This window comes from Mrakia frigida (assembly GCF_051309035.1).
Source record: "Mrakia frigida strain ATCC 22029 unplaced genomic scaffold BDY24scaffold_21, whole genome shotgun sequence".
Classification (NCBI taxonomy): Eukaryota; Fungi; Basidiomycota; class Tremellomycetes; order Cystofilobasidiales; family Mrakiaceae; genus Mrakia; species Mrakia frigida.
Window position 1 is genome coordinate 459,412 of NW_027481260.1, and position 25,025 is coordinate 484,436.

The 25,025-nt window shown below is 54.6% G+C and overlaps 9 protein-coding genes across 9 annotated transcripts; 4 read left to right on the forward strand and 5 right to left on the reverse strand.

Annotated features, from left to right (window-relative positions):
* Nucleotides 1–189: 189 nt before the first annotated feature.
* On the reverse strand, nt 190–2,037 carry BDY24DRAFT_393782 (uncharacterized protein; the record flags this gene model as incomplete). The annotated part of the gene is made up of 3 exons (XM_076641092.1): nt 1,927–2,037; nt 1,103–1,845; nt 190–972 (listed from the first exon to the last, which is right to left on the reverse strand). Coding segments are annotated over exons 1-3 (1,325 nt in total), but the record flags the coding sequence as incomplete, so codon positions are not given.
* On the forward strand, nt 2,032–7,317 carry BDY24DRAFT_393784 (uncharacterized protein). Its single transcript, XM_076641093.1, has 12 exons — nt 2,032–2,335; nt 2,405–2,465; nt 2,715–2,854; nt 3,015–3,374; nt 3,454–4,231; nt 4,302–4,546; nt 4,636–4,906; nt 4,980–5,197; nt 5,270–5,300; nt 5,378–5,831; nt 5,914–5,943; nt 6,015–7,317. The coding sequence occupies exons 1-12, from the start codon at nt 2,302–2,304 to the stop codon at nt 6,996–6,998; spliced, it is 3,606 nt and encodes a 1,201-aa protein (XP_076495420.1). The 5' UTR covers nt 2,032–2,301; the 3' UTR covers nt 6,999–7,317.
* Nucleotides 7,318–7,604: 287 nt separating this feature from the next.
* Nucleotides 7,605–8,046, reverse strand: BDY24DRAFT_442570 (uncharacterized protein; the record flags this gene model as incomplete). The annotated part of the gene is made up of 2 exons (XM_076644692.1): nt 7,852–8,046; nt 7,605–7,759 (listed from the first exon to the last, which is right to left on the reverse strand). The coding sequence occupies exons 1-2, from the start codon at nt 8,039–8,041 to the stop codon at nt 7,605–7,607; spliced, it is 345 nt and encodes a 114-aa protein (XP_076495421.1). The 5' UTR covers nt 8,042–8,046.
* A 228-nt stretch (nt 8,047–8,274) lies between these two features.
* BDY24DRAFT_442571 (uncharacterized protein) lies at nt 8,275–9,139 on the forward strand (the record flags this gene model as incomplete). The annotated part of the gene is made up of 3 exons (XM_076644693.1): nt 8,275–8,377; nt 8,468–8,821; nt 9,127–9,139. Coding segments are annotated over 2 exons (453 nt in total), but the record flags the coding sequence as incomplete, so codon positions are not given.
* Nucleotides 9,140–9,252: 113 nt separating this feature from the next.
* BDY24DRAFT_393789 (uncharacterized protein) lies at nt 9,253–15,111 on the reverse strand. Its single transcript, XM_076641094.1, has 18 exons — nt 14,904–15,111; nt 14,102–14,648; nt 13,970–13,990; nt 13,460–13,888; nt 13,117–13,368; nt 12,676–13,028; nt 12,397–12,594; nt 12,222–12,318; nt 12,132–12,149; nt 11,926–12,066; nt 11,665–11,841; nt 11,303–11,594; nt 10,931–11,229; nt 10,419–10,850; nt 10,219–10,334; nt 10,131–10,146; nt 9,871–10,049; nt 9,253–9,799 (listed from the first exon to the last, which is right to left on the reverse strand). Exons 1-18 carry the CDS (start codon nt 15,050–15,052, stop codon nt 9,580–9,582), a joined length of 3,936 nt encoding a protein of 1,311 aa, XP_076495423.1. The 5' UTR covers nt 15,053–15,111; the 3' UTR covers nt 9,253–9,579.
* Nucleotides 15,112–16,178: 1,067 nt separating this feature from the next.
* On the forward strand, nt 16,179–19,231 carry BDY24DRAFT_393794 (galactose-binding domain-like protein). The gene is made up of 11 exons (XM_076641095.1): nt 16,179–16,358; nt 16,440–16,464; nt 16,565–16,653; nt 16,942–17,083; nt 17,173–17,293; nt 17,363–17,609; nt 17,675–17,774; nt 17,857–18,468; nt 18,545–18,629; nt 18,705–19,096; nt 19,172–19,231. Exons 1-10 carry the CDS (start codon nt 16,237–16,239, stop codon nt 18,788–18,790), a joined length of 1,629 nt encoding a protein of 542 aa, XP_076495424.1. The 5' UTR covers nt 16,179–16,236; the 3' UTR covers nt 18,791–19,096; nt 19,172–19,231.
* A 147-nt stretch (nt 19,232–19,378) lies between these two features.
* Nucleotides 19,379–21,007, reverse strand: MAK3 (peptide alpha-N-acetyltransferase MAK3). Its single transcript, XM_076641096.1, has 9 exons — nt 20,788–21,007; nt 20,707–20,720; nt 20,585–20,602; nt 20,496–20,514; nt 20,278–20,413; nt 20,151–20,206; nt 19,960–20,058; nt 19,766–19,776; nt 19,379–19,673 (listed from the first exon to the last, which is right to left on the reverse strand). Exons 1-9 carry the CDS (start codon nt 20,914–20,916, stop codon nt 19,427–19,429), a joined length of 729 nt encoding a protein of 242 aa, XP_076495425.1. The 5' UTR covers nt 20,917–21,007; the 3' UTR covers nt 19,379–19,426.
* Nucleotides 21,008–21,037: 30 nt separating this feature from the next.
* Nucleotides 21,038–22,756, forward strand: BDY24DRAFT_393800 (uncharacterized protein). Its single transcript, XM_076641097.1, has 4 exons — nt 21,038–21,535; nt 21,966–22,016; nt 22,171–22,182; nt 22,322–22,756. Exons 1-4 carry the CDS (start codon nt 21,101–21,103, stop codon nt 22,472–22,474), a joined length of 651 nt encoding a protein of 216 aa, XP_076495426.1. The 5' UTR covers nt 21,038–21,100; the 3' UTR covers nt 22,475–22,756.
* On the reverse strand, nt 22,659–24,560 carry BDY24DRAFT_393804 (isoprenoid synthase domain-containing protein). Its single transcript, XM_076641098.1, has 5 exons — nt 24,294–24,560; nt 24,074–24,169; nt 23,846–23,953; nt 23,321–23,776; nt 22,659–23,216 (listed from the first exon to the last, which is right to left on the reverse strand). The coding sequence occupies exons 1-5, from the start codon at nt 24,528–24,530 to the stop codon at nt 23,088–23,090; spliced, it is 1,026 nt and encodes a 341-aa protein (XP_076495427.1). The 5' UTR covers nt 24,531–24,560; the 3' UTR covers nt 22,659–23,087.
* Nucleotides 24,561–25,025: the final 465 nt, after the last annotated feature.

Consider the following 25,025-nt stretch of genomic DNA (forward strand, 5'->3'; position numbering starts at 1 on the left):
CTTTTTGCTTTTGCTTCCTCTCGATCCGTTCCGTTTCGTCGCACCTTCTTTTCTTGTTTCCCTCTCTCCTCGCACTTTCGTCTCGTTTCCCTCGTCGCTACTTTCTTCCGTCCCTTCTTTTTCGTTGCTTGCTTTTCTCTTCGCTTCTCGTTTCTTTCGCCCTTTCGATTCATCCTCGCTCTTTGGTTGCTTCCTTTTGGGGGGAAGAGAGGAAAGGCGGCGACGCGTCTGAGTCGAATCTCCTCCCCTCCCGGCCTTCCCGACGTTCCTCCCTCACCCCATCAGCTGAATCAGAAACCTGCGGACGCTAGTTAAGACACCTATTAAACGAAACCCAAAGAGATCGTAAACAAATGTAGAGATCGGACCAAATTCTTTGACAAGAATCAAAAGCTCGAACACTCAGTCTCGAGCCCTCACTCAACCTCAAACCTATCCAACATCAACACCCTCTCCCCACCAGCAGAAGCGACCTCCACCTCCAACCAAGGTCTCCATCCTCTCACCGTCTTCCCAACTCCCACTCCCTCCTTTCTCCCAACTCCCAAGGAGCCATCGGACGGGAGCATCAACAGAACCGTCCCTATCGATTCCTCCTCCTCCATCTCGTCATCCTCATCGGGTTTGGATTGAGTAGAAGGAGGTGGAGCGACGTCCTTATCGGTTGAAAGAGGAGGGAGAGCGAACGGATCCGAGTTGAGAGTACTTTCCAATTGCGATTTCGAGGTGGTGGTCGCGGCAGGAGGAGAAGAGGATGTAGTCTTGGGAGGCGGTAGAATCCTACAGGTTGTTCGAAGGAGACGAGGGTTGAGCTGGGTGTGGTTGGACGTAGGCTCGGGAGGAGCGACGGAGAGGACGAGGAGATGGAGGTCGGGTGGAGGTCGACGAGCGGAGGAGGAAGAGGTGTAGAACTGTTTGAGAGAGGTGGAGTGGGAGGAGAGGAGGAGAGAGGTGCTGCTTGTGAGAGGGAGACTGTGGAAAGAAGAGAGAGGACGCGTCAAAGCAAAGAAGGAGGACGGTCAGCTTCGTCGCGTCGAGGAGGGACGAAGACTCGATGGAACCAGGAAAGAAAACAATCGAGACTTCAGAGGCGCAAACTCACATCCCCTTGAAAGCCCTCTTCCCCTTTGAAGGACTCTTCCCGCTCAGCATTCCTACCGCCCACTCGTCAACTCCCATCGAGCCTGCTCCCGCTGCTCCTCTTCCTTCCCCATCCTCTTCCTCGTCGGCTCTGATCTTCCCAGCGGCTATCCCACTCAACCCAACCGTCAGAGCCTTCTTCGTTGTGGCAGATTCTGACGAAGGCTCGGTTTTGATGGGAGAAGGAGCAGGGAGGAGATCCGACATTCGAGAGAGAGGTTTCGAGGTGGTGGAGGAAGGACCAGGTGCTGCTGCTGCTGAAGGTCGAGGAAGACGATAGGCTGGTGGTGGAGGTGGTGGTGGTAAATGTCGAGAGGGAGTGGTTGTGAGAGGTTTGGAAGAAGGACGTTTGACGGGAGGAAGAGGAGTGGGTTGGGCGAGAGGGTGAGGACGAGTCGTTGTTGAAGGTCCGGGGAGACCGAAATCTATAGACTCAGGATCGTCTCCTCCTTCACCATCTCTAATAGCTTCGTCCCTCCTGAGCTTCTTGACTGGAGTCTCTGCTTGATCTTCTGTTGCTTGCTGATCGCTTCCAGCTCGCGTCGACTTCGATCTTCCTCCTCCTCCTCCTGATCCTATTCGAGGCGAGATGGCGAAGGCTGGAGCACTCATCAGAGTTCGTTGTTGCTGCTTGGGAGGTTTTGATGATGGGGATGGGACTCCGAACGAGTTTACGATCCATGGTTGAGCAGGACCTCGTTTCGTCTGGATGGAGGAGGAGGAGGAGAAGGGAGGAGGTGAGCTCGGTGGAAGCGAAGAAGAGCGACGCCAGGGATCGATCCGTACCTTTTTCGAGCTATCTTGATTGGATGCCATGCTGCAGAGACCATTCGAGAAGAGAGGAGGAGAGAAGGGGATGGATTGAGAAAGTCGAAGGGGAGGAGAAGGAAGCAGTTTGGGGATGAAAGAGGAGCGTCGAGCTTCTTCCCTTTCAACTCTCACCTCCTCCAGCAGCAGCCGTTCCTCTTTTCGATCTGCCTTTGAGATCCTCACACCACTATCTCCTCATCGTTCGCCCATCCGTAGCAACTTCGACTCTCTCTGGATCAAGCCTTTTCTTCAAAGCTCGCTCGTGTGCCAGCTCGACCTCTTCCTTCCTTCTCCTCCCCTCCGCCCCTTCACCTTCCTCCGCTCGCCTTCCTTCCTTCTTCTTCTCTCAAGATGGCTACGGATCTCGATGACGATGGATGGGAGGGTCAGTCGTCTCCGCGCTACTTTGACCAAATCGATCAAAGCTGACTTGATCTCCTTCTTCTCCCTTCAGACATGCCCATCGTTCGCTCGGAACCCAACGCGCTCGGCTTGGACGACGAGGACGAGAAGAGGTAAGTAAGAGTCTATCTCCCCCTTTCTTGTATATATAGAGGCTTAGAGGGATCCCCAGCTTCACTATGAACTGCCTCGTAGATTTCAGCGACGGGGAGACCTCCTCCTTCTCTGCCGTCGAGCTGGCGTCGTCCCTTCCTTCCTCCTCCGGACATTTCCCTCCCTCTCCATCTTCCCTCCTCCTCCGAGCCCAAGACCGACGAAGCTACAGACACTGACTTGTTCTCCGCACTCCTCCGATTCTCCAGATACCACTACAAAGCTCCTACCAACAAGGATCCTACCGAAGCTGTCGTAACAGGAAATGCAGCTGGGACCTCGCTCAACCTCCAAGATCTCCCAGAAGGAGAGTCCTGGAGAGGAAAGTTGGATCAGGATGAGTCGGATTGTGAGTAGTTCCGCGTTCAGTGTATATACCTCGGGTCTATCTTTTCGAAGGAGCCTTCGTTTCAGGCTCCCTCGCCTCCGACTTGTTGAGCTCGAACCGATCAAGCTGACTCCTCCCTCCTCCTTCCCTCTTCCCTCCTTCCCTTTGCTTCTCCCTCCAGACACCCGTCTTCGTCTTGAGGAGGACACCGACGCCGACGAGGTTCACATGCGAACTCGATACCTCTTCGACGAGGACAAAGCCATGACTCCCCTCTCCCAAATGCAAGCAACCAAGAACCTCCTCACCGAAACCCAACGAATCGCCTACGTCGGACTCTGCAAACTCGCTTGCGTCGAGATGGTCAACGAACTTCGAGCCGTCGCGGAAGCGGACGTCAAGAAGAAGGCTGTCAAGATCAAGTTGGGAAGCACCAAGGCTGCAACGGGGGTCGTGGACGATCCTGCGACGGAGAGCTCGACGGTTTGGGGATTGAAGATCATGGCGAGGCTGTATCACCATATGGAGTTGGAGAGGGATGGTGAGTTCGAGTCTCACGCAAACCTTCGAGGGAGTAGAAGCTGACAGGGATGTTGGTTGATGAACTTTCGGTCGAGCAGAACAGAAGATGATCGAATCGTTATCGACGCACGGAGTTGAACCCATGGATCTCGTCCCTTCGCTCATGACTACCCACACCGTCCCCAATCCCGAATACGACCCAGTCGAGGCTGAACGGATACGAGTCGAGAAGGAGAAGGAGGATCTCGAACGAGCAGCAGTGGAATCGGAAGCTCGAGAGCGTCGACAGGAGGAGGAGGATCAGCAGGTCGCGTCGTCGTCGAAGGAGGAGGAAGCGTTCGGAGGAGGAGGATTGGGTCTGGTTGGGAAACTCGAACGTCGTCGATCCAGCATTGAAGAGGCTGATCTCGCTTTCGGCCAGGAGGAAGACGATCTCGATTCAGCAGCAGCACCACCGCCGAAGTACTCTCAACGGAACCCTCCTCCAGAGGATGACGACGGAGGAGACATCGGAGGCTTCGACGACGACCCCTTCGCAGATTTCGATGCTCGCAAAACTCCTACAGCCACTCCCAGCATCCCATCCCTCGTTCTCTCTCCCCCCATCGACCACTCCTCCACTTCGAAACACGATCTTCCACCATCACCGCCGTCTCCTCTTCCTCCCTCTTCACCGAACGGTCTCACCTCTCCCTCCCGCAACTTCACCGACGATCTCGAACCTCCCACAACTCCCAAAGGAACGGGACCTATCGTCGGAACCACCACTCAGCTCGACGAACCTCTAGAAGACGTCACGCCGGTCCTGCCAGGAGTCTCGACTTCCCTTTCAGCGGCCGACGAGAACATCACTCTCGATATTCGGTGGACGATCTTGTCCGTCTAATTCCTTCTCTATCCGTCTCCTTCGTTTCGAGCTAACCTCGATCTGTTTCCCGTTCTCCAGATGTGATCTTTTCCTCGCTCTCATCGCAGATTCGGTCTACGACGCTCGTTCTCGAGTTCTTCTCGAACGAGTCGCGTCGAAACTCGGTCTCGGACTCCTCGACGTCGTTCGGTTCGAGAAACGAGTCACGGATTCGTTGGAGATCCAGGAGGGAGTCGAGAAGATGCAGCAGACGGAGGTGCTCGACGCCAGGAAGAACATGAGTCGGAACAAGAGATACGTTGCCATTGGTCTCGCTACTCTCGGTTCGTCCTCCTTTCCTTTCCTTTCTTTTCCTTCTCTCCTCTCTCCCGACTCGATCCGACCTTCGTCTCTTCTATCTCTCTATCATCAGGTGGTGGTCTCGTCATCGGACTTTCGGCAGGTCTTCTCGCTCCCGTCATTGGAGCAGCCCTTGGAGGAGCTCTCACGACCGTAGGAATCACTGGAACGACTGGATTCCTCGCCGGAGCAGGAGGAGCAGCAGCCATCACGACTGGAGGAGTTCTCACTGGTTCGACGATCGCTACCCGAGGAATGGCTCGAAGGACTCAGTTCGTTCGGACGTTCGAGCTCAAGGCGCTGCACAACCAGAAGAGGATCAACTGCTTTATTACCATGCCTGGGTGAGCTCTTCTTCCCTCGATTGTTCTTCACGACAAGATCATGATCTGACTTCTTCTCTCTTCGTTTTGGTAGATTCATGTCCTCGGTCGACGACGACGTTCGACTTCCCTTCTCGACACTGGATCCGATGATCGGAGACGTCTTCACCGCTCTCTGGGAGCCTGAAATGATGGCTGAGATGGGGAACGCCCTCAAGATCCTCACCACGGAGGTTCTCTCGACAGTGGGACAGACGGTTCTTCAGGCGACGGTCATGACGGCTTTGGTTTCGGCGTTACAGTGGCCTCTGAGTTAGTTTGTTTTCTCTCTTACGCTTCCCCTCTGTTCTGCGCTAATCTCTTAACTTTCATCCGTCTCTTCAGTCCTCACGAAGCTCAGTTACCTCATCGACAAGTCAGTTGCCGACGTTCTTCTCACTTCCTCTCGAGCTCCCACTGACCTCCTCGCGTCTTCTTCTCACTTCACTCCAGCCCTTGGTCCAACGCTCTCGATCGATCCAAAGCAGCAGGTCTCGTCCTCGCCGACACACTCATCAACCGTCACGTCGGAGTTCGTCCCGTCTCCCTCATCGGTTTCTCCCTCGGAGCTCGAGCCATCTACTACGCCCTCGTCGAACTCGCTCGAGCCAAAGCCTACGGAATCGTTCAGGACGTCTACCTTTTCGGAGGAACGATCACCGCCAACCAGAAGACATGGCTCGAGGTTAGGAGCGTCGTCGCTGGGAGGTTCGTGAATGGCTTTGCGAGAAACGATTGGGTGTTGGGATACCTGTTTAGGGCGACGGCGGCGGGGAACACGGTGGCTGGGTTGAGACCCGTGGAAGGGGTTCCTGGGTTGGAGAACGTCGATATCACGGATAAGATTGCTGGGCATATGTCTTATCGACCGATGATGCCATTGCTGCTGCATTCGGTGGGGCTTCCTGTGAGTGTTTCGTCGTCTTCGTTCGTTCATTCGAGTTCCGACTTCTGACGCGTCTTTTTTGTTCTCGTTCTTCTTTCTCCAGGTCACTGCTGATTACTTCGACGAGCCCGAGGTTCGTCTCTTCAACTCCCGACTTCCTCGTTCCTGAACATGGCTGACATCCTTCTCTCTTCGAACCAACAGGAGCCCGACTTCCAGGAGGATCGAATCATCATCACCCAAGCGGAGGAGGAAGCTCGTCTCGAAGCGAAGCAGAAACGCTGGTACTCTCGCAAGAAAAAACCTACCTCCTCGACGTCCAACCCAACCTCTCGTGCAGCCAGCTCGGAAACCAAACGGAAGGCTTCGACGAGCTCGTCTATCCCAGAGTACGACGACGACGATCTCCCTCCTCGAGAAGACGGACCCTCCTCTCCCTCTCGACCCAGCATCGAGTCCTCGGATCTCTCCCCTTCCATCACCTCCCCATCACCATCCACTCCCGACATTGCATCTTCCGAACCTGTCTCGAAACTTCCTCCAACGGCAGGATTCGACTTCAAGGCGATCTCCAAAGCGCTCGGGAAGGACATCGATGTCGACGCGTTGAGAGCACCCTCGGGTCTTCCTCCTCCTCCGGATTCCACCCTCGCCGACCGGAAACCTCCTCTCGAACGGTCGGAATCAACACCACCATCCGAAGTCGTCGGTTCTTCGTCTTCGTCGTCCAACTCGAAGGCTTTCCCCAAACCCTCTCCCCTCTCCTCCTCGAGCACGACGGCATCGATGGAGAACCTCTCATCCAGTACAGCTCGAGCTTCTATCTCCTCCTTCAGCAACCCTCCCTCCAACCAATGGTCCACTCCCTCTACCAACAACTGGGCCTCCTCCTCCACCTCCTCCTTCTCGAACAACCTCAACTACACCCTCTCCCCTCCTCCCCTCCCCGACAAGAACTCCTACTCCAGCTTCAACACCAACAACCACTCCAACCCTTTCTCCTACAACCAGTTCACCGCTTCCGTCCCCGAACCATCACCGCCGTCCGAGGAACCAGCCATGTTCTTCGGAGCGAGCGACGGGAGCGTGACGAGCGCCGCGTCGAAGGGGAAGGATAAACCGAGAGATCCGTGGGATCGACCGTTGCCTAAGCCGGGGAAGGGGGTATTGGATAATCCCTGGAGCTAGTAGACTAGGTTGGAGAATATTGGCAGGAGAAGGATGACGTTGGGGTCGAGTCGTTTTTCGTTCCTTTGTTTTGGGTTTCTCGTTTTCTTTCACGCTCTCTTCTTCCTCGCTACCATCTTTCATCTATATACCTCATCTTCCCTTTCTTTCTTCTGTCATCACAGTCGTCTAACTCTCGTTCTCTCATTGCATGCCCGTTTCTTCTCCCTTCGTGAGTGCGAGCGCCGAGACGCGTCGAAATCGACTTTCACTCGGTTTCCTGGAGCCTCATCGTCTACTCGAGGTTGAGGGCAGAAGTTCGCATAGCACCGGCTTGATTGGGTTGAAGGAGGAAGAACGAAGACATGTTTAGAGAGAACGGACGACTGATCGGTTCGACGACGCGTCGAGACTGCTCCGCCTCGCTTTCGTTCCACAGATTCAGTTCGAGCGTCGGTTCTTTCATCGTGATCTTTTAGATGTGGTTCTCTTTCAACGTCTCCGTTCTCAGAAAAGGAGGAAACAGCGTCGAGGCGAGAAGCAAGATGAATCGTGAAACGAAAACGAAGGAAAACTACATGATCGTGCAGCCTAGATTTTATACCCCAAGGCTCTCAACCTCAGATTCTACCTCCTCATTCTCTCCATCTCAGCGTCGATCCTCGCAAGGACTTTGGCCGTCCTCTGATGGAGTCTGACCGCGGATCTCGCCAGCTCATGGACGATGAAGCCTTGAATCCGAAGAGGGGTGTATAGAGCTCGGCACTCGGCACTGTTGTAGTCTGAGACGAGAGCAAGGGAAGAAGCGAAACATGTCAGCGAAAAAGGGAGAGGGAAGAGGGGAAGTGTCTTAAATCGGAGGGAGGGAACGAACAGGCCATGGTGCCGCGAGAAGGCTTCTTCTTCTGGATCGAGGTTGAAGCGGTCGAGGTCGAGGTCACTGGTGTCTGGATAATTTTCCTGAGATGAACAAAGACGGGGTGTGTCGAGGAGTGGGAGGAGGGGAGGGAAGAGAGGACATGCTGGAGAGCGAGGGAATCGGACGCGACGATCAGTTTCAACATCTGCACGAAACGGAACGGAAGAGACTGACTCTGGAAGCGAAAGTTGGTTTAGAACTGTGGATTGGCTCGACTGACGTGATTCGAGGAGAGAAGGAAGGGCCGAACGAGGGAACGAGCAACAGCCTTGCTCTGCCTCTCACCCTCGTCTTCCAATCAGGCACACCCTTCGTTTCAATCGTTTGTGAGCTTAAAGGAGCAGATTCGAACGGAACGTTGCTACTCTCGAACCACCACTTTCCCCTCTCTCTCTGCTCAGCTCAACTCAACTCGCTTCTCCTTTTCCTCCTCCACTTCCCTCGCGCTCGACTCCCAGTTCACAACACGCGTCGAGATGTCGTTCGTTCCCCTTCGCTCTCTTCTTGGCTTCTCCTCCCTGTCTTCCCGCTTCGTCTGAATCTACTCTCTCCTCCCTTCTTTACTTTCTAGGCTTCAACTCAGTGACCCGAGCTATCCCTCTCCTCCTCCCGAGCACCTTCAGCCTTCTCATTCACATCAACAACAACGACAACAACACGCTCCCCACCCGCCCTACCACCACCCATCGCCCAACCCTCATCCTTACCATTCCAACTACCATCACTATCCTTACCAGCCTTACCCTCTCCCCACCTCTTACTACCCCTACCAACCGCAGCATCTCTACAACCATCACTCTTCCCCGCCGGACCCTTTCAAGACTCCCGTTCAACGACCTCTCCCTCCTCGCACCACCAGCTTCACCTCGCCTCCTCCTCCTCCCTCGACGCACTACCACCAGACTCTCCATCAGTTGCTGATGAGGTAAACTGACAGGGGGGACAGCCTCATGCGACGCGTGTGGGAGTTGGAACGAAAAACGCATGAAGCGGAGGCAAGGCTGAGGGAGCGAAACGAGAGGATGAAGTTTTTGACGAGCTCGTGGGCTGGGACGACGAGATATCATGAGTGGGAGATGGAAGAGATGCAAAAGAGGCTTGATAGGTCGGAGCAGGCTTTGAGAGTGCTTCGAAGAGGGTGAGGGGGTCAATGGAGCGACGTCGTGCTTTGTTTTCCTTTTCTTTTCTTTCCCTTGTTTGCCCCCTCTTCGATGCCTTCCGTCCCGTCAGTTTGTCCGTCTAGCCTCACCCACTCTCCTTCATCATTTGTACATATATATTCGTCTCCTCGTCTTCTGTTTCGATCCTTTCTGTCGTTCGGAACCCAACGAGTGATCAGAAGGAGATTTCATGAGCGTTAGATCGTCGTTCAGAGAAGGGAAGCGGTACTGCGTAATTTAAGGTAGAGAAAGTAGAGGAGCTGAGAAGAGATGGGAGCGAGAGGGATCAAGTATAATCGGCGAGGGTATCCGTGAAAGAAGAGCGACGAAACGAAAAAGGGAAGCAGCAGCGGAGCGAAGAAAGACAGCTGAGAGGGTATTGCGAGACAACGAAGAGGTAAACGAAGAGATAGAAAGAGCGAGACCAGAGCAAGAGAACGAACCGAGAAAGAAAGGGCTGGCGTAAGAAGTGTAAAGAGAGCGTCGGACGAAGAAAGAGGCGAGAAGAAAGAAGAGAGAGAGCTCAATCTCTGAGCTGGTAGCCACCCGAAGGGACTGGTGGGATGGAAGGAACGGGAGGGATCCCTCCTCCTGATCCGTATCGAGATGTTCGAGATCCACTAGAGCGACTGTTCGACGGACGTTGAAGGAGTTTGGGTTGAGGAGCTTCGAGGGATTGCTGAGCGATGACCTCCTTGAACTGAATCTGCTGAGAGATGAACTCGGAGACGGCGGTTCCCGGTCTGGAGGTAGAGAACGACGAGTCAGCTTCCGAATCGACAAGAGAAGAGGGGCAAGGGAAAAAGGGACGAACCTCATTCGAAGGATCCTCATGATGATGTCGGCGTTCCCGGCGTTCCCTTCCTCTCCCTTCTTCTGCTTCTCCTTCTTCTTCTGCTTGATGGTTCCGAGGTTCTTGGAGTGGAAGACTGACTTGGCTCGTCGCATGGTTCCGGCCTTTCGGAGACTCGCCTGAGAATCACGAACGCATTGCTGAGGAAGAAGGAAGAAAGGAGGAAGAAGAGAAGAGTCAGCGACGCGACGATAGATCAACACGGCGAGGGAACAACTCACCTCCATAAGAGCATCGCTGGAATAAAAAGAGGAAGCGGAGTCAGTAAAGGGAGACATGGATTAGATAGGGCAAGGAGAGGAGACCCACGTAGACCAGTCGTAGTGAAGACGGATCGACATGAGGTCGTTGTACTTCTGGTTGTGAAGAGTCTCGATCGACAGTCCCTTCTCGTCTCCCTGAGCGTGGAAGTAGTCTCGAAGGAACTGCAGCGATAAAGAAGAAACGAGAACTCGGTGAGATTTCTCGAGAAGGAGAGAAAGGCGAACGCAAGGACGAAATAAGCTCACCTCTCGCCACTTCATCACGATGTCGACCTCCTTGTCCGAGAGAGGATGCATGTCGGTCGGAGCAGCACTCAACGGAGGAATCAACAACCGTTCCAGCACCGTCAGAATCTCCTTCCAGATCTTCCCCATCACCGCATGGAGAGCCGTCGGACTCAGACTGTTGCTCAGCGTCGCCTGGTTGATGTCGAAGTAGTCGAGGAGAGGGTTGATGGCTGCTTCGATATCGACATCGGTGAGAGCTTTGGGTCGGATGGCGGCGGGCTTCTCCTCCTTGGGGAGCGGGATGAGAGGTTCGTTGGAGGTTCCAATCGCTGAACGGAAGCGATCCGTGAGCTTGTTGATGGTTTCGTTGTAGTCGACGGGAGCGACGGTGGACTTGACGAGGGTTTTAATGACTCCGCGAGTGAGAGAGTATCGAATGTAGGGGGACATCTGTACAAGCGAGAGGGACAAGAAAGCAGAGGGTCAGCATATGCTCGAGGACGAGGAAGAGAAAGGAAAAACCGACACACCTTGTCGACGAAGGTTCGAATCATGTCGCTCTCTGCCCTCTTCAACGACCTGAACGCTCGACCAAAGTAGAAACCGATCTCGTCCTTCTCTCCCTCCATGCTGATCCGAAGAAGGAGTCGTCCGGTCTTCTCCTCGAGGTCGTACCAGACTTCGTGGGTGAGGAAATCGCCGTAGCGTCGAGGGTCCAGACGAACGTAGGCTCGACCAATCTCGTCGTGTTTCCCGATGAGAGCTCGGTCTCGAACGGTCGCCATGAGCCAGAGGTCTTTCTCGACAGAGATATCGAAGGTTTGGTCCCCTGGAAGATGAAGAAAGAGACGATCGGTCAGCGGGGAAAGTGAAGGCTTAGAAAGCGGAGGGAAGGAACGAACATCGAGGGTCGAGAGTCTCGTAAATCGTTCGAGTCTTCGCTAGTCGATGTCCATGCTGATCGCTGAGAGTGACGAAGGTGTCGAGTTTACTGGATGGGTTCCGATCTGAAGCGACGAGACCTTCGGCGAGGACGATCTTGACTGTGAAGAGAAACCGTTGAGAGGTCTCCTTCGCAGGTACTGGAGGAGCGTTGGATTCGATGATTTCTGTGACCTCGTCGACTCCCATCTTCTTGTACATCCGATCGAGTTCGTTCCTAGCCGTCTCGACGTTGTTGAGCTTGACGCAGGACTGTGAAAAAGAACGACAAGAGTCAGCGAAGGACAGGGACGAGGGAGGCGAAGAGGAAGAGAGAACGAACGGCAGGGATGAAGTTGAAAGGCTCGATCTTCTTCTCTCCCTGAAGAGTGAGCTTCGCCTTGACGATCCAAGCGTTCTCCTTCGGCACTGACGGGTCGACTGGTTCTCGAGGGAACATCTCCGAAAGGAACATCTCCTCGATGGTGTTGCAGTACTGATCCATGAGCTTGCTGAGAGTCTAAGGACGAAGAAACGAAAGACGACGAAAGGTCAGCTAGGAGTCGAGAAAGGAGAACCAGTATCAACCGAGAGGGCTGCTTACCTTCGACAAAGCAGTCAAGAAGCGAGCCTCCTGATAGGGATCCGGCCACTCGAGACTGTAGAGGAAGTCGAGAGCGCTCGAGAAGGATCCGAAGAGGTCGACGATCGACGAAGAGTTGTAGGCGGTTCCTTCGGGCTCGAACTGTAGAGAACGAAGAGGAGATGAGTGGGAGGCAAGATAAATATATCGAGGTCAGCTGAGCTCACCTTATCCACTCGGATGGCCTGGACAGGAGAGAAAGGAAGGGTCAGCGCCGCGTCGAAGAATGGGAAGAAAGGAGGACGCGTCGAACTCACTTCAGCAACCCATTTCGTTGTCAAACCGTCCGTCGTCGCAAGCCACTTCCGTACGTAGGGTTCAAAGTACGATCCAAGATCAAAGGTGAATCCAGAACTGAGGAAGGGAAGAGAAAGGGACGATCAGCCTCGAGACTCGTGAGTGACAAAGGAGAGAAGGAAAGCTGGAGCTCACTCAGGGCAGTACTCCTCGTGCATAGAGACGATGTCGACCGAACGATGGTAGAGTCCGAAGACCTCGTCGACGTCCACCTTGGGTTCCGACTTCGGAGTTCCGAGAGCGGCTTCGAGGAGACGAGGGTGAGCTTCCTCGAGGTCTTGAAGGAGGAGAGGGACCTGTTGACCGAGGACGATGGCGACGATGTCGATGGCTCTGGTGAAGTCAGAAAGGAGGATGCGATCAGCTCTCGAGCATCAAAAAAAGGGGGCGAGAGAAAAGAGAGAGAGAACTCACGAGAGGATCGGTGATGGGAATCGTTTCTTGAACAACTTCGCCTGCTTCTCGACCCAGTCGATAATCATCATCAGAGGCTCGACCTCGTTCTCCCCGTCCATCGTGAACAGCTCCGCCGTCTTCGTCGAGTACATGCTGAAGGCTCGTTGTCGGATGTGATCTACGATCTCGTCGAGCTTCTGGCTGTCCGTTTCCCGACCGCCGACGAGTTTGGTCTCCCGAAGTTCCTCGAGGACGGCGATGAAGGGCTGGATGTCGGCTGCTTTGATCTTGGAGAAGTCGTCGAAGGCGGCATGAAGAGCTCGGAGGAAGTGATCCCAGAGGGTGCTGAGGATCTGAAGGAGGTAGCCGCTCTAGAACGGAAGGAAGGAAACGAGCAGAATGACGCGTCGTCAGAATTCTCAAAGGAGGAGGAAAGCGAGTAGAGCGAAGAAGACTCACATCCTGCCACATCCAATGCTGGAGAGGGTTCTTCTTGATCTCGTTCGTGACTCGAACCATCGCCTCGGGAAGACACTCGATGGGAACCTCGTCTCGTTCGTACTTGTGTCGAATCACGTCGAGGAAGGAAGCGGCTCGGTAAGGATGACCGACGCGCCAGCGCATAGCGCATTCGTTCGTAAGTTCGATATGAGGGTTGGAGAGAATGGTGAGGACGACTTCTTGGTCTTCGGGGAGGTTGATCATCTCGTCCTGAAGAAAGCGAAGAAACGGACGCGACGAGGATCAGCAAGAGCTCAAACAAGGGTAGGGAACGCAGATGAGGAGAGAAGAGTTAACTCACGAGATCTCGTTCTATACATATCTCCAGAAGACGCTTGTAGAAAGCTCTCGGATTTGGTGGGATGAAGGTGAAGTTGGTCCCCGTCGCAATCTCCTCGTCTCCCTCGACTCCTTCCACGACCGCATCGACGTCGACTGAGAAGTTACTCCGTACCGAAGGGTTCCTCGATGCACCCTTTCCGTTCGAGAACTGGTCGTAGATGGAGGTTGGACGATCGACGACGGATTCTGGACGGCTGAGGCGGTCGGAGGGAGAGTCGGTAGAGGGAGCCTGTTTTGCGAGCTCGGGGTTGAACTGGACCATGATCATGACGAGTTGGGAGAGGTGAGAGACTTCCGGACCTCTCCAGGCCTGCCAGGCATCTTCCGAGTCGAAGTCCTCTCGTCGACCGGGGAAGGGGAGTCCTCCGTTGATGTTCTTGAGACACGTCTGAGGTTAAGGAGAAGGAAAGACGAGCTAATCAGCCGACATGTCCAACGAGCTAACTGAAAGCGAAGAGCTGAGGCGAACCTTCAGATCTACCATCGCAGCCTGGAAAAGATGAGGACGAGGTCAGCGTTCTGATCGGACGAAGTCGAGGAGGAAGCGCGACCTTCTCTCCTTCTCCCTCGTTCGCTGAGCCTTCCTTGGTCGCAGACTCACCTTCTCTGTACACAACGACCTCAGGTTGATGATATCCTCCACCAGATCCGCCTGACTCTTCCCAAACAGACTTCCAACGACCTGAACCATCGGCATCTCCGTCGGATCTGAGCTGTTCCACGAGCTGTCCGGTCTCGTTGGCTTGGGCAGGACCTCCTTCCTCTTCGTCGACGCTGAGGATTCCAGATGAGACGGTGGCGGTGGTGGTGGCGGCGGCTTGGGTGCGCTAGCGAGCTTGTCCGAGTACATATCGAGCTTGGCTGTGAGTTCTGGCGAGACCTTGTCGACGTTCTTGAGCGTTTCCCTGAGGATTCGAACGATCTGACCGACCTGGACGTTGAGCTCGTACTTCCAGTCGAAATCGGGCTCGATCTTCTTCTCCTGAAGCTGGCGAACCTCCTTCTGAAGCTCCTTGGTCGCGACCGAGACGAACATGAGGATGAGCTCTTCGATCTTTCGGTTCTCTCGAACTCCTCGAAGGTAGGACGGGTCGGAGGTGTTGCTCCAGAAGGTGGCGACCGTACGACGAATCCGTTGATCTTGGAAGCTGTGAGGCGGGGAGCCAAAGAAGCAGAAGTCAGATTCACCGAGATGGAGATCTATGGGCACAGGTGGATGGGAAGAAAGAGGTGGAGATGGAGGAAGGAAGGACGAGACGAGGTGTCGAAGCTCACGAGCCCTTCCTTCCCTCGCCTCTTCAACTCCTCCGAAGGACCCAAACCGACGATCTCCTTTCCAGCTTCAAATCTCAGCCCTTCTGTGTACCCCTCCCATCCCATCCAACCTGACAAAAAGAACTCACTTTGGATCCTTCCCCATGAAGATGCTCCTGAGCTTCTCGTCCAACACCTTCATCGTCTTCTCTGGGAACTTTGAGCTCTTCCCTTCCCTGTTCCCACTGCTACTCCCTCCTCCCATTCCTCCAACGAACATGGACGTGAAATCTGGCATCTTGAAGGCTTCCTGCAGACGAGCTGTGTGTCCTTTGGGAGCTTGTTCGACGGTGGAAGGGATGTGGGAGGAGGAGGAGGAAGGAGAGGGGTCGTCTTCGGTTTGGGAGGGCTGGATGGGTTTGGGTCGCATCAAGTACGATAGGTAGCTGATTGATAGAGAGGAAGGTTGGCGGTTCAGTCGAGAGGAGCAGTGAGAGAGGGCAGGACGGGCGAGAGAGAGGGAGAAGAAGGGAAGGAGGAGGAGGAGGAGGTGAGCTAGCTGTGCGAGAAGGGACGATGAAGCTCTCCTACGAGACAGAGGTGAGCAACTCACGCTGTCCGAAGTGCATATCTGGGAAAGAGATCGTGAGAAGAATATGTTAGCAACTTCAAAGGGCACCGGGAGGTGAGGACTGGGCGAGGAAAGGGCAGGACTCACTGGTAGACGGTCGCATCAGAGACCGATCTGTTTGCCGTCGTTCGTCCTGTCCGATTGGAGCGTGTCGAGTGAAGACTCATCCTTCAGAGGTATATGTAGACGCCCAGAGAGCGAAGAAAGCGAGAAAGCGAGAAAGCAAGAGGACTCGAGTGGAAGGAAGGGTGGAGTTGAGAGAGAGAAGAGCGCTCCCTTCTTCCTCCATGTCCTCTCGGTGACGCAGAAACCTCCTCTTTTCCCTTATTTTTTTTTCTCGAGAGACTGTTGAGAATGCAGTTGTGATAGAAAAGAGACTGTAGACTCAAAAAGGGCCACGATTTTCTGACTTCAAGAAAAGGAAGAGTTGCGGCTGCCTCGCTCGACTTCACTCCTTCTGCTTCCGGCACTGCTGCAAAGAAGCCAACTCGAATTGCAGTGAGAACCCGCGATATATACTTTTGGAGTTTCTTCGCTGACTTCTGGAAATATATCGAATGGGGTTTGCAGCGACATCGGGCGCGTCGAACGCGTCTAGCTCGTCACTCCTTCGCCTTCCTCGACCGGCTTTTTCTTCCGTAAAAGAGAGAACACCTCCCAAGATTGTTACCGCATCTTCCTCCAAATACGAGAAGGAAAAAAAACTCTACTTCCCATCCTTCCCTCAGATTACTAGCCCTTATCGGCTCCTAACCCGTTCGATTGGACTTCTCTCCTCTTTTCGAACCAAACCATCACCATCTCGCCCGTCCCTCCTTCTTCCGCTTCACCCTCACAACAGCACCACCAGCATGTCGTACAAGATCCTCCCTCTCGCCGACTTCGACTCTGTTCTCGGAAACACTTCCACCGAAGTCTCCAGCGTCGCTCTAGGAGGCAAGGTCCTCGACTGCTCGGACGACTTCTTCGCTCCGTTCGTTCGCCTCTCTCTCTCCTTCCTTTGCCTCCACTTGAGAACTCACCATACTGATCTTGTTCTCATTCTTTCATAAAGTGCTTCCGATCTTCTCGAAGTCCCCGTTGGTTCATCTCCTCTTTCAAGCTCGTTATCGTCGACGTTTGGATCTCCTTCGATTCTGACTCGTCCGCGCTCTCTCCTCCTTCTCCTCTTTCTTTCAGCCCGCTCCCTCGCTCAAAGGTCAATTCGGACCCAACGGTTCCCTCTTCTCGGGATGGGAATCTAGGAGGCACAACCCTGACCATGACTGGTAAGCCTGCGAAGCTCCTTTTGCTCCTTCGGATGAGCTCTTGATCCAACAGCGGTTGAGCTCTTCTCGGACTGAGCCGAGGACGAGATTTCGACTTGCGTGCTTGAAGAATGAGCTTGATTTCGTAGGAAACGAGGTTGAGGGATGCCTAGGAGAGTAGCTCGATGGGTCAGATCATTCAGGAGGACATCCTACCAGAATGGGAGCAGTTGCTGTCGAAAAGCAAGAAGCGCCGAACCTCAGGAGCTCACACCACCTCCCTCCCTCTTCTTTCCCTCTCCTCTACAGGACCATCATCAAGCTCGGTCCTCCTGCCGCTCTGCTCAAAGGATTCGACATCGATACAGCCTGGTTCAGTGGAAACGAAGCTCCTGCTGCCTCGGTCGATGGAATCTACTCGCCTGATGCGATCCCAACCAAGGACTCTGCCGTTCGTCCTCCTCCCCTCCCTTGCGAGCTCCTTTGATCTTGATTCTCGGCCTGACTTTGCCGTTTTCTCTCTTTTCGTACTTTGGATAGTGGACCTCTCTGCTCCCTCAAGTCCCTCTCGGTCCCTCCTCCCGTCACCTCTTCACCATCCCTACCACGACCTCCTCCTTCACCCATCTCCGACTCAACATGTACCCCGATGGAGGAATTGGTGAGGAGGCTTCCCTCCTTTCTGTCTGAATCGAAGGAACGCGAAGCTAATCTTTCTCTATATTCCTAGCTCGTTTCCGAGCCTACGGAATCGTCGCTCCTACCTGGGCCTCAGCTCAAGCGTGGGATCGAACCGACATGGGAGAAGTCGACCTCGCTCACGCTTTCAACGGAGGTCGACTGGTGTTTGAGAGCGACAAGCACTACGGAACTGGAGCCAACTTGTTGCTTCCTGGACGAGGGAAGGATATGGGAGATGGATGGGAGACCAAGAGGAGCAGGACTCCAAACCATCTCGATTTCGTGGTCATCAAGCTGTGAGTTTCCGACGCGTCGCCTCCTCGGCCGGGAAGGGTTCAAACTGACTGTCTTGCTTTTCCAGTGGCTCTCCTGGAACCATCAACGAGGTCAACATCGACACCCTCCACTTCAAGGGAAACTTCCCCTCGGGGGTTGAGATCCACGCGATCAACAGCGAGGAGGTTCGTCTTCTTTCTTTCTCTTCCCTCGTTCGCTGAACTTCGACCCGACTCCTGACTTTCGGCTCTCTTCTCGCACATTCAGGATCTCCCTCCTCTTACTCTCGAGGGATGGACTAAACTTCTCGACAGGTCGAAGGTCGGCCCTCACGCCGAACACTTCTTCAAGATCGAGGCTGGGAAGGAACGCGTCTTCACTCACGTGCGAATGACAATCTACCCTGACGGAGGTGTCAAGCGTCTTCGAGTCTTCGGGAACCGAGTGGGAGCCGAGTCCTCTTCCTCTTCTTCGTCGAAATCCGCTCCCGGTCTCTCCGCCGTCCTCCCAACCTCCATCTCCTCCCTCCTCTCCAAATCCACCTCCTCGGAAACCACCACCCCCTCCCCCAAACCCGCCACCATCGCCACGGAGCCCTTCACAGCAGCTTCCTTCGCTCCCTACGGAACAGTCATCCAAGCCTACCCTTCTCCCTCCGACGCTCCTCCCTCCGTCGCAGTTACGACCGCCAACGCAGGCTCAGCGTTCAAGTTCCATCGACTCTCGCTTCCAGAGAGCAGCTACCCGAAGGGAAGTGGCGAAGTGACTGCGATCAGTTGTTTCCGAGCTACTCCACCTGAGGGATTCGGGAAGGAGGTGAAGGGAGGAGAGCGAGAGTGGGAGGTGAGGATGTTCGAGAGGCATTGCTTTACGACTCAGGTGAGTTCGATTTTGGTTTATCCTTCCAGTGGGCCGAAAGCGAGACCAAAACTGACACTACATTGAATTGCTGCAGTCATTCATCCCTATGGGCAAGACCGATGGCGACCTGCCAAAGGGAGGAGAGGGAATGCTCGTTATCGTCGCGTTGAACGGAGCTGGTGAGTCGGAATCCTGCTCTGGCTCGATCTTCCTTCGCCTCGACCACTTACGCACCTTTCTCTCTTCCTCCATAGACGACAAGCCCGATCCTTCGACGATCAAGGCTTTCCTCGCGTCCCCGTCCCAAGGCCTCACATACAACATAGGCGTCTGGCGTTAGTCTCTTCGCCTTCCCCTCTCCTTCTCGATTCGACGAAGCTGACCTTCGAACCTCTTCCCTCTCTTCAGACCACTCCGTTCTCACCCTCGTTCGTTCCTATTTGTCTCGTCTCCTCTTCGTCCCTCGGAATGTCAACCTGACCTCGACGCGTCGTTCTCTTCCTGTGTTCTCCAGGTCCCAACCGACTTCTCGTGCGTCGAAACTCAGATTTCAACCGCTGGTGACGTGGAAGAGGACTGCGAAGTGCTGAACACACCTAAGGGGGAGAAGGGTTGGGTCGTCGTTTCGTACTAGAGGTTGACTTTTGTGAGTTGCGAGCTGCTCCTCCTCTCCACGCTGCTGGTGCGCTCGTTCTGACCGTCTGTCTTTCCTCTTTCGTAGATCTACTGAAGAGTGGTTCGGTAGTAAGATTGACCTGGATATCTATGTATCTTGCTTCTATCCGTTTCGTCCTCTCGATTCTCAGACTCGAGCGCGTCGCATCTCGCTCGTTTCGAGCCGGCTCTTTCGCCTCCCCCTCGTATCCGCTATCTTCCGCAGCCTCTCTCTCTCTCTCGATTTTCTCTTTCCAAGCTGAACCTCGCCTAATCAACCTCAAACGCACATCAAATCCTATTCCTCCCCTCTCCCGCAAGCTCACAACCTCAACCTCTCCCGCACCTCCTCTTCCACTCCATCCACCCCTTCCTCTCCTCTCACCTCTTCCGCATCAGGTCTCGGCGGCACTCTAGGTGGCAATTTAGGTGCTTCCACTGCGTCTTGATTCGATTCCGTTTGGTTTGGGTTGTTGACGAGGAGGGGAGTTGATGGTTGAGCGGGAGCGGGAGCGGGTGGAAGGGAGCGGTTAGTTGAGAGAGGGGGAAGAGGGAGGAGGAGGCGATATCTGTGTGAGAGGAAAGGAGACGGAGAGTCGGGGAGGGGGTTAGGAAGGAGGAGGAGGAGGGAGGCAAGGAGGAGAGGGAGAGATGGACGAACGCGTCTTTGCCCTATTTTTGGTGAAGGTTCAGGTTCAGATTCAGAGCAAGGGAGAGGGAAAGGAAGGGCGACAGGTCAGTGAGATGTTGAGCAAGGGTGAGAGAGAGCGAGTCTCTCGAGGGCGAGGAAGAGAAAGAGAGAAGAGACAGCTCGACGCGTCGAACCGAAAGAAGCACGAAAGACGCCCGACTCACGTTCAAATAAAACCTGTACAGTCTCTTCTCTCTTATGAACCCTAGACTCTCGTACAGCGCCAACGCAGCGTCGTTGTCCGATTCCGTTTCCAGGACGATCTGCTCGCACGTCAAAGCAAAACCAAAACAGCGGTCAGAACGTGCTCGTTCGCTCGCTCGTTCGAACGACCAGCGAAAGCAGAGGGACGTACCTGTTCCGCCCCATCGTTCTTCATAGCCTCCAACGCTAGATCTACCAATTTACTCGCTTCAAAAGAGGGCAAAACAACGAAGTCAGCTCTCGGCTCTCTCATTCACGTCGTGAGCTCGCTCACTCACCAATCCTCCTCTTCCGCCACTCCCTCGAAACACTCAACATGGCGATATACCCTCGATTGGTCTTGTACCGATGCAGATCCTGCTTGCATACGATGAGAGCTATGGGTTCGTTGGGGGATCCGTTGGAGGGGTAGGCCTAAATCGAAGGGAGCAAGAAGGAGAGGGAGGAGATGGTGAGCTTCGATTCGGCGGGCTGAGAGGACGAGGAGGGGACGAACGAGGAAGGCTAGATGCGGCCTGAGAGGATGAAGAAAACAGAGAAGGGAGTCAGAGAGAGTGGAGGGACAAGGAAAGAGGACGGGCGAACCATTGATGGAGGAAGTATCTGTTGCGAGAGGGAGGGAGGGAGGGAAGGAAAGGAGGAGGGGAAGGGCGAGGGGGTCAGCTCGTTCACGCTCGTTTAGAGATGTCCCCGGGCTCGCAAGTCACCTGTAGGTATAGATCTGGATGCGAAGAAGATATAAATGAGCTTTTGAAGGTTCTGAAGTTCGTAGGAGCAGCTGAACTGACTGTATAAGGCTCGGACAGCTCGGATTCGACGAGACGCTGGATGTGAGGGAGGTCGTCGTCCTCGTTCGTGTACGGACGGTAGAGGATTTCCACGGGGACTGGGAGGGAAGTTGAGGAAGAGGGTTCCATCGCAGGAAGGTCTAGGAGTCAGAAAAAGTAGAGAAAAAGAGCGTCAATGGCGTCAGGAAGGAAAAAGGAAGGGAGAGCTCCTTGACTTGACTTTTCAAAGCTCGGAAGGAAGTTGACCTCAACCCATCACCTCACCTCCTTCCCTTCCTCTCCTCCTTCGCTCTTCTCTGTCACCTCGGCCAGGATGGTCTCCCTTCTCCTCCCCAGCACCACCCTCCGCTCCCTCGCGTCGCACTCGCGCTCCCGATGCTCCTCCCTCGCCAGCACCTCCTCCTCCCTTCCTCGTTCCTTCTCCTCGACCCCCCTCCTCTGCTCTCCCCGCCCTGAAATGTACCCTCCGTTCGATCGACCTCACCCGGACGAGCCTTACCGTCCTCGCAAGATCCCTACCTACCCTTCTAGACTCAACTCCCAGCCGAAACTGTACAAGAAGGAGCAGCGAGCAGCCTGGCACGGTCCAGAATCCGAGTTTGACATCGGTGCGCCAAAGACGTTCGAGGACAAGACCATGTTTGTGAACCCGGAACATCCAATGTATCTGACCGAGCCGGACGCGAAGCCGAGTAGGTGGTTCGTAACCAGGACGCAAGCAGGGGATTACTTGCCGGTTTATACTGAGGTGAGTCGGACGAGCGAGGAGCAGAGGAAGGCCGACGTTCAAGTTCGGGTTGGGAGCCTTGAAGGACGGGAAGATGGCAGAGAGGACAGCATAGGGACACTGGAAGAGTCTGGGCTGCTTCTATACTCTCCTAGATCGAAGGAACGGTCGAAAATGAGGTCGAACGAGGGGAGGAAGGGAAGGAAGAGTCGACGTCGAGCTCGCTTTCTTTTCTCCTTCCTTCCTTCCTTCCCTTCTTCTTTCCTTTCGATCTCGTCCGTCTCTGCGATTCCGCCTCGCCCATACCCCTACATACCATCGCCAGATCTCTCAGCTACATCCCTATCTATATATCCCATCGCTCCTCTGCCCAAATCAGCCCAGCCTCCTCCATCCTCCTCGAAACCCAAGCTGACCCTTCTTGCCCTTCCCTCCTTTTCCAACCTCTCAGTACAAGAACTCCACGAAAACCAACAAGCAAACCATCATCCGACACATCGAGGTTCGTCTTTTTTCTTCTTTCTCCCTTGACCACCAGCTCGCCGTCTTTCGTTTTTGATCGCTCGATCGAAACTGACTCACGTCGTCTGCCTCTCTCTCTTCCCTCCTTCCCTCCCTTCTCTCGTCCGTTCGTTCGTTCGCGTTGCGTCAAACAGGGTGATCCTCACGTAAGTCCCTACCTATCTTATCTTCTGCTTTTATCTCCTCACTCTCCTCACTCTTACTAATTCTCCTCTTCTCTCCCTTCTCCTCCCCTCCGTCCCTCCCCTCCTTCCTCCCTCCCACTCCTTTCCACGCACCCCCCAGCTCCTCCTCGACAACCTCCTCCGCTACCTGATCACCCTCCGACCCGATGAGAAACGAACCGTCGGTCGGGTCGTTGCGGCGAGCGGGGTGATTGAGATCAAAGGGATCTGGAAGAGGGAGATTATCGAGTTTTTGTTGAGTCGGGGCATGTAGAGCGGGAGCGGAGCGAACGTGAGAGCGGGAGCGAGAGAGGGAAGATGGGAGGGAGGAGGGTGAAGGAGGGAGAGGGACGGGAAGATGGATGGGTTGGGATTGATGATGGCTTTCTTTGGTTTCGAAAAGAGAGAGGAGAGACTGAGAGGGAGAGAAAGAGAAAAAAGAGAAAACTTGTGCGTCCGTCGATGCTCGTGCGAAACGATCAGAGAGAGAGAGAGAGAGAGAAGAGAAGAGAGGGGACGGACGAGGGAGAGGGACAGAGCGGGAAGGAGACGCAGGAGGGAGCGTTGCAGCTTGAAGGACAGAGCAGAGGTCAAGCTGATAGGTATGGAGACTATACAAGCTGGTCGTCGGTCAAGCTTTCCGAGATGACGAGAAAACGAAGTAGGACGGGGGAGAAAATGGACGCGTCGAGATTTTGTTTCGTTTCGTTTCGTCGGCGCCGTCCTCTCCTCCCCCTCTCTTCTCCTTCCAACTCCCAAGGCCCAACCTCTCTCCAGCTCCTCCCATCCTCTCTCACAAAAAAAAACACTCCCGACTTTCCCTCCCTTCCCTCTTGCTCTCTTCACTGCCAATGCCCGGGAAAAAAAATCAACGCGTCTCATCTTCCTCAAAACCGTCCCCTCCTCCACGCCAACCAAACATCCAACGGAACCCTCCAATGCCGTCTCTGCAGGCTCGGATCAAACGCATCCCCGTCCAACTGCTCCAGCCTCTGCAGGTACGACCGAGCTGGGATCTAAACACGGGGAAAGGTGAGCGAACGGACGCGTCGAAGGTCAGCGGCTCTTCTTCTCCTCGTCTCCTCCTTTCCGTAATCGTTCGAAGGAAAAACCTACTCACCGCTGAAAGAAACACCGGCATGAACTCCTTGCCCACTGGGAACCCGGTCCCGCCCTCCAGTTCCAACTCCCTCCTAGCCGTCATCAACTCATCGTTCGCTCTGACGGCCACCTCCCAAACGACCTCCCTCAGACCCTTCACTTGACTCAACCCACCTTCTCCACCTTCTTTCCCACTTGCGATCCTGAAAACCTTCTCCATCACCACCCTTTCTTTCGCACACAGATCCAACGGGAGTCCTACCGCTCGTCTCCTGCTCAGATGGAACGGTAACGCTCTGAGCAGATTCGTTAGCCCGATCGATAAGGACAAGTGTTGAACCGAAGAGGTGATGTATGCTGGAGGAGTAGGAGTTAGCAAGGAGAGGGAGAGGAGGTGCAAAGGCGTGGAGGTCGTGGAGAGGGTCGTGAGGAGGGAGGTGAGCGTCGGGGGAGGGGGGTCGAGGAGGTTGGCTTCCTTTGGAACGAAAACGAGGGTGGTTAATGGGAGAAGAAGAGGAGATAAGGAATTGTGGAGAGGACGAACTCGAGCATCTATGATCTGGTTGAGGTAGTAGGCGGTCAGGTCTCTAGTGGACGGAGTGGTCGTTTGGGAGAGGAGGAGGGGGATCGGGTGAAGGGGTGGCGGGAGGCCCTATACGGAATGAGAATCGATCGAATGAGGTTGTTATCAGCGTTGGTTTTAAAGTCTATAGATATCGAAAGATCGACGAGCAGAGAGAGGAAAAGGAGAAGAGCGTAGGAGAGAGCTCACGTTCGAAAGGTCCCTCACGGCATCCCTCCAGAACTGAAGCCTCATCCTCCCTATCGCAGGATTCGAAACCGTTTCCTGTATACTCGCGAGCTCGATCTGTACACGTGTACAATCCCGAAAAGAACGTTTGAACGAACCATCAGCGTCTCTTCCTCCTCCCTCCTTCCCCACACTGACCTCCTTCCCATCTCCTCCCTCCCTCTTGTTCCCTCCAACTCACATTAAACGCCCTCAGCGCAAAGAAAGCATCCTTCTTCCTTCCCGCCGGCCAGAAATAACTCGTCAAGAACGCATCGTGGTCGAGTCTCTGAACGAGCGAACGGCAGTAGAGGGAGGGGGAGGAGGAACCGCCTTGGATCGGAGGCAGATTACTGGACGAGAGAGGGCGCAGGAGAGAGGAAGGACGTTGGAGGACGGATGGGGAGCGGGAGAGGGAAAGGAGGGGGTTGAGGAGCATGGAAGGGGTGAAGGAAGGGAGGAGGATTGGTGTTGGAGGGAAGGAGAGGGAGCGGGTGAGCTTCCGAGCGATGAGTAGTTTCGTTGCTAGGCGACGGATTCCCTGAAGGAATCGAGTCAAATTTTGAATTGGGGCAATCTGGCGGTTGTCGAAAGAGGCCCTAGAGGAGAAGATGCTTTTTTACCCGAGCCTCCTAGATTGTCGTTTTCTTTTGTAGAGACTCGACTCGACCCGCGTCGCGACGAACAACTTTGCTCTCGTCAGAGATGAAGAAGAGCGAGGTGGCAGACGGCTCGCGTCTCGTGTGGGAAGAGCCTTTCCTCGGTATCTCTCGCTTGCGCTCTCCGTATCTCACGAGCTGAGGTCCGAAAGGAGACGAAACGAAGGGCTGAAGCTCGACGCGTCGAAAGCAGGCGCCCGAGCTCGAGGGAAGACCGGTAGGAAGCGAAGAAGAAGACACACGTTCAAGGATTCATCATCATCAACTACAGAAGG

Bases quoted from the DNA above. Each gene is read 5' to 3' on its own strand.
- BDY24DRAFT_393784 (XM_076641093.1), top strand. From the start codon at position 2,302: ATGGCTACGGATCTCGATGACGATGGATGGGAGG. The intron at 5,198-5,269 runs GTTAGTTTGTTT...CCGTCTCTTCAG, and splicing joins GGCGTTACAGTGGCCTCTGA to TCCTCACGAAGCTCAGTTAC. The intron at 5,301-5,377 runs GTCAGTTGCCGA...ACTTCACTCCAG, and splicing joins CTCAGTTACCTCATCGACAA to CCCTTGGTCCAACGCTCTCG.
- BDY24DRAFT_393789 (XM_076641094.1), bottom strand. From the start codon at position 15,052: ATGCCAGATTTCACGTCCATGTTCGTTGGAGGAATGGGAGGAGGGAGT. The intron at 13,889-13,969 runs GTTCGCCTCAGC...CCTTAACCTCAG, and splicing joins CTGCGATGGTAGATCTGAAG to ACGTGTCTCAAGAACATCAA. The intron at 10,851-10,930 runs GTGTGTCGGTTT...TCGCTTGTACAG, and splicing joins TTCGAACCTTCGTCGACAAG to ATGTCCCCCTACATTCGATA.
- BDY24DRAFT_393794 (XM_076641095.1), top strand. From the start codon at position 16,237: ATGTCGTACAAGATCCTCCCTCTCGCCGACTTCGACTCTGTTCTCGGA. The intron at 16,465-16,564 runs GTTGGTTCATCT...TCTTTCTTTCAG, and splicing joins CCGATCTTCTCGAAGTCCCC to CCCGCTCCCTCGCTCAAAGG. The intron at 17,084-17,172 runs GTTCGTCCTCCT...TACTTTGGATAG, and splicing joins TCCCAACCAAGGACTCTGCC to TGGACCTCTCTGCTCCCTCA.
- MAK3 (XM_076641096.1), bottom strand. From the start codon at position 20,916: ATGGAACCCTCTTCCTCAACTTCCCTCCCAGTCCCCGTGGAAATCCTC. The intron at 20,207-20,277 runs GTGAGTGAGCGA...CCTCTTTTGAAG, and splicing joins GTGGCGGAAGAGGAGGATTG to CGAGTAAATTGGTAGATCTA. The intron at 20,059-20,150 runs GTACGTCCCTCT...ACGTGCGAGCAG, and splicing joins AGAACGATGGGGCGGAACAG to ATCGTCCTGGAAACGGAATC.
- BDY24DRAFT_393800 (XM_076641097.1), top strand. From the start codon at position 21,101: ATGGTCTCCCTTCTCCTCCCCAGCACCACCCTCCGCTCCCTCGCGTCG. The intron at 21,536-21,965 runs GTGAGTCGGACG...CCAACCTCTCAG, and splicing joins ACTTGCCGGTTTATACTGAG to TACAAGAACTCCACGAAAAC.
- BDY24DRAFT_393804 (XM_076641098.1), bottom strand. From the start codon at position 24,530: ATGCTCCTCAACCCCCTCCTTTCCCTCTCCCGCTCCCCATCCGTCCTC. The intron at 23,954-24,073 runs GTGAGCTCTCTC...CATTCCGTATAG, and splicing joins CCGTGAGGGACCTTTCGAAC to GGCCTCCCGCCACCCCTTCA. The intron at 23,777-23,845 runs GTTCGTCCTCTC...TTCGTTCCAAAG, and splicing joins ACCAGATCATAGATGCTCGA to GAAGCCAACCTCCTCGACCC.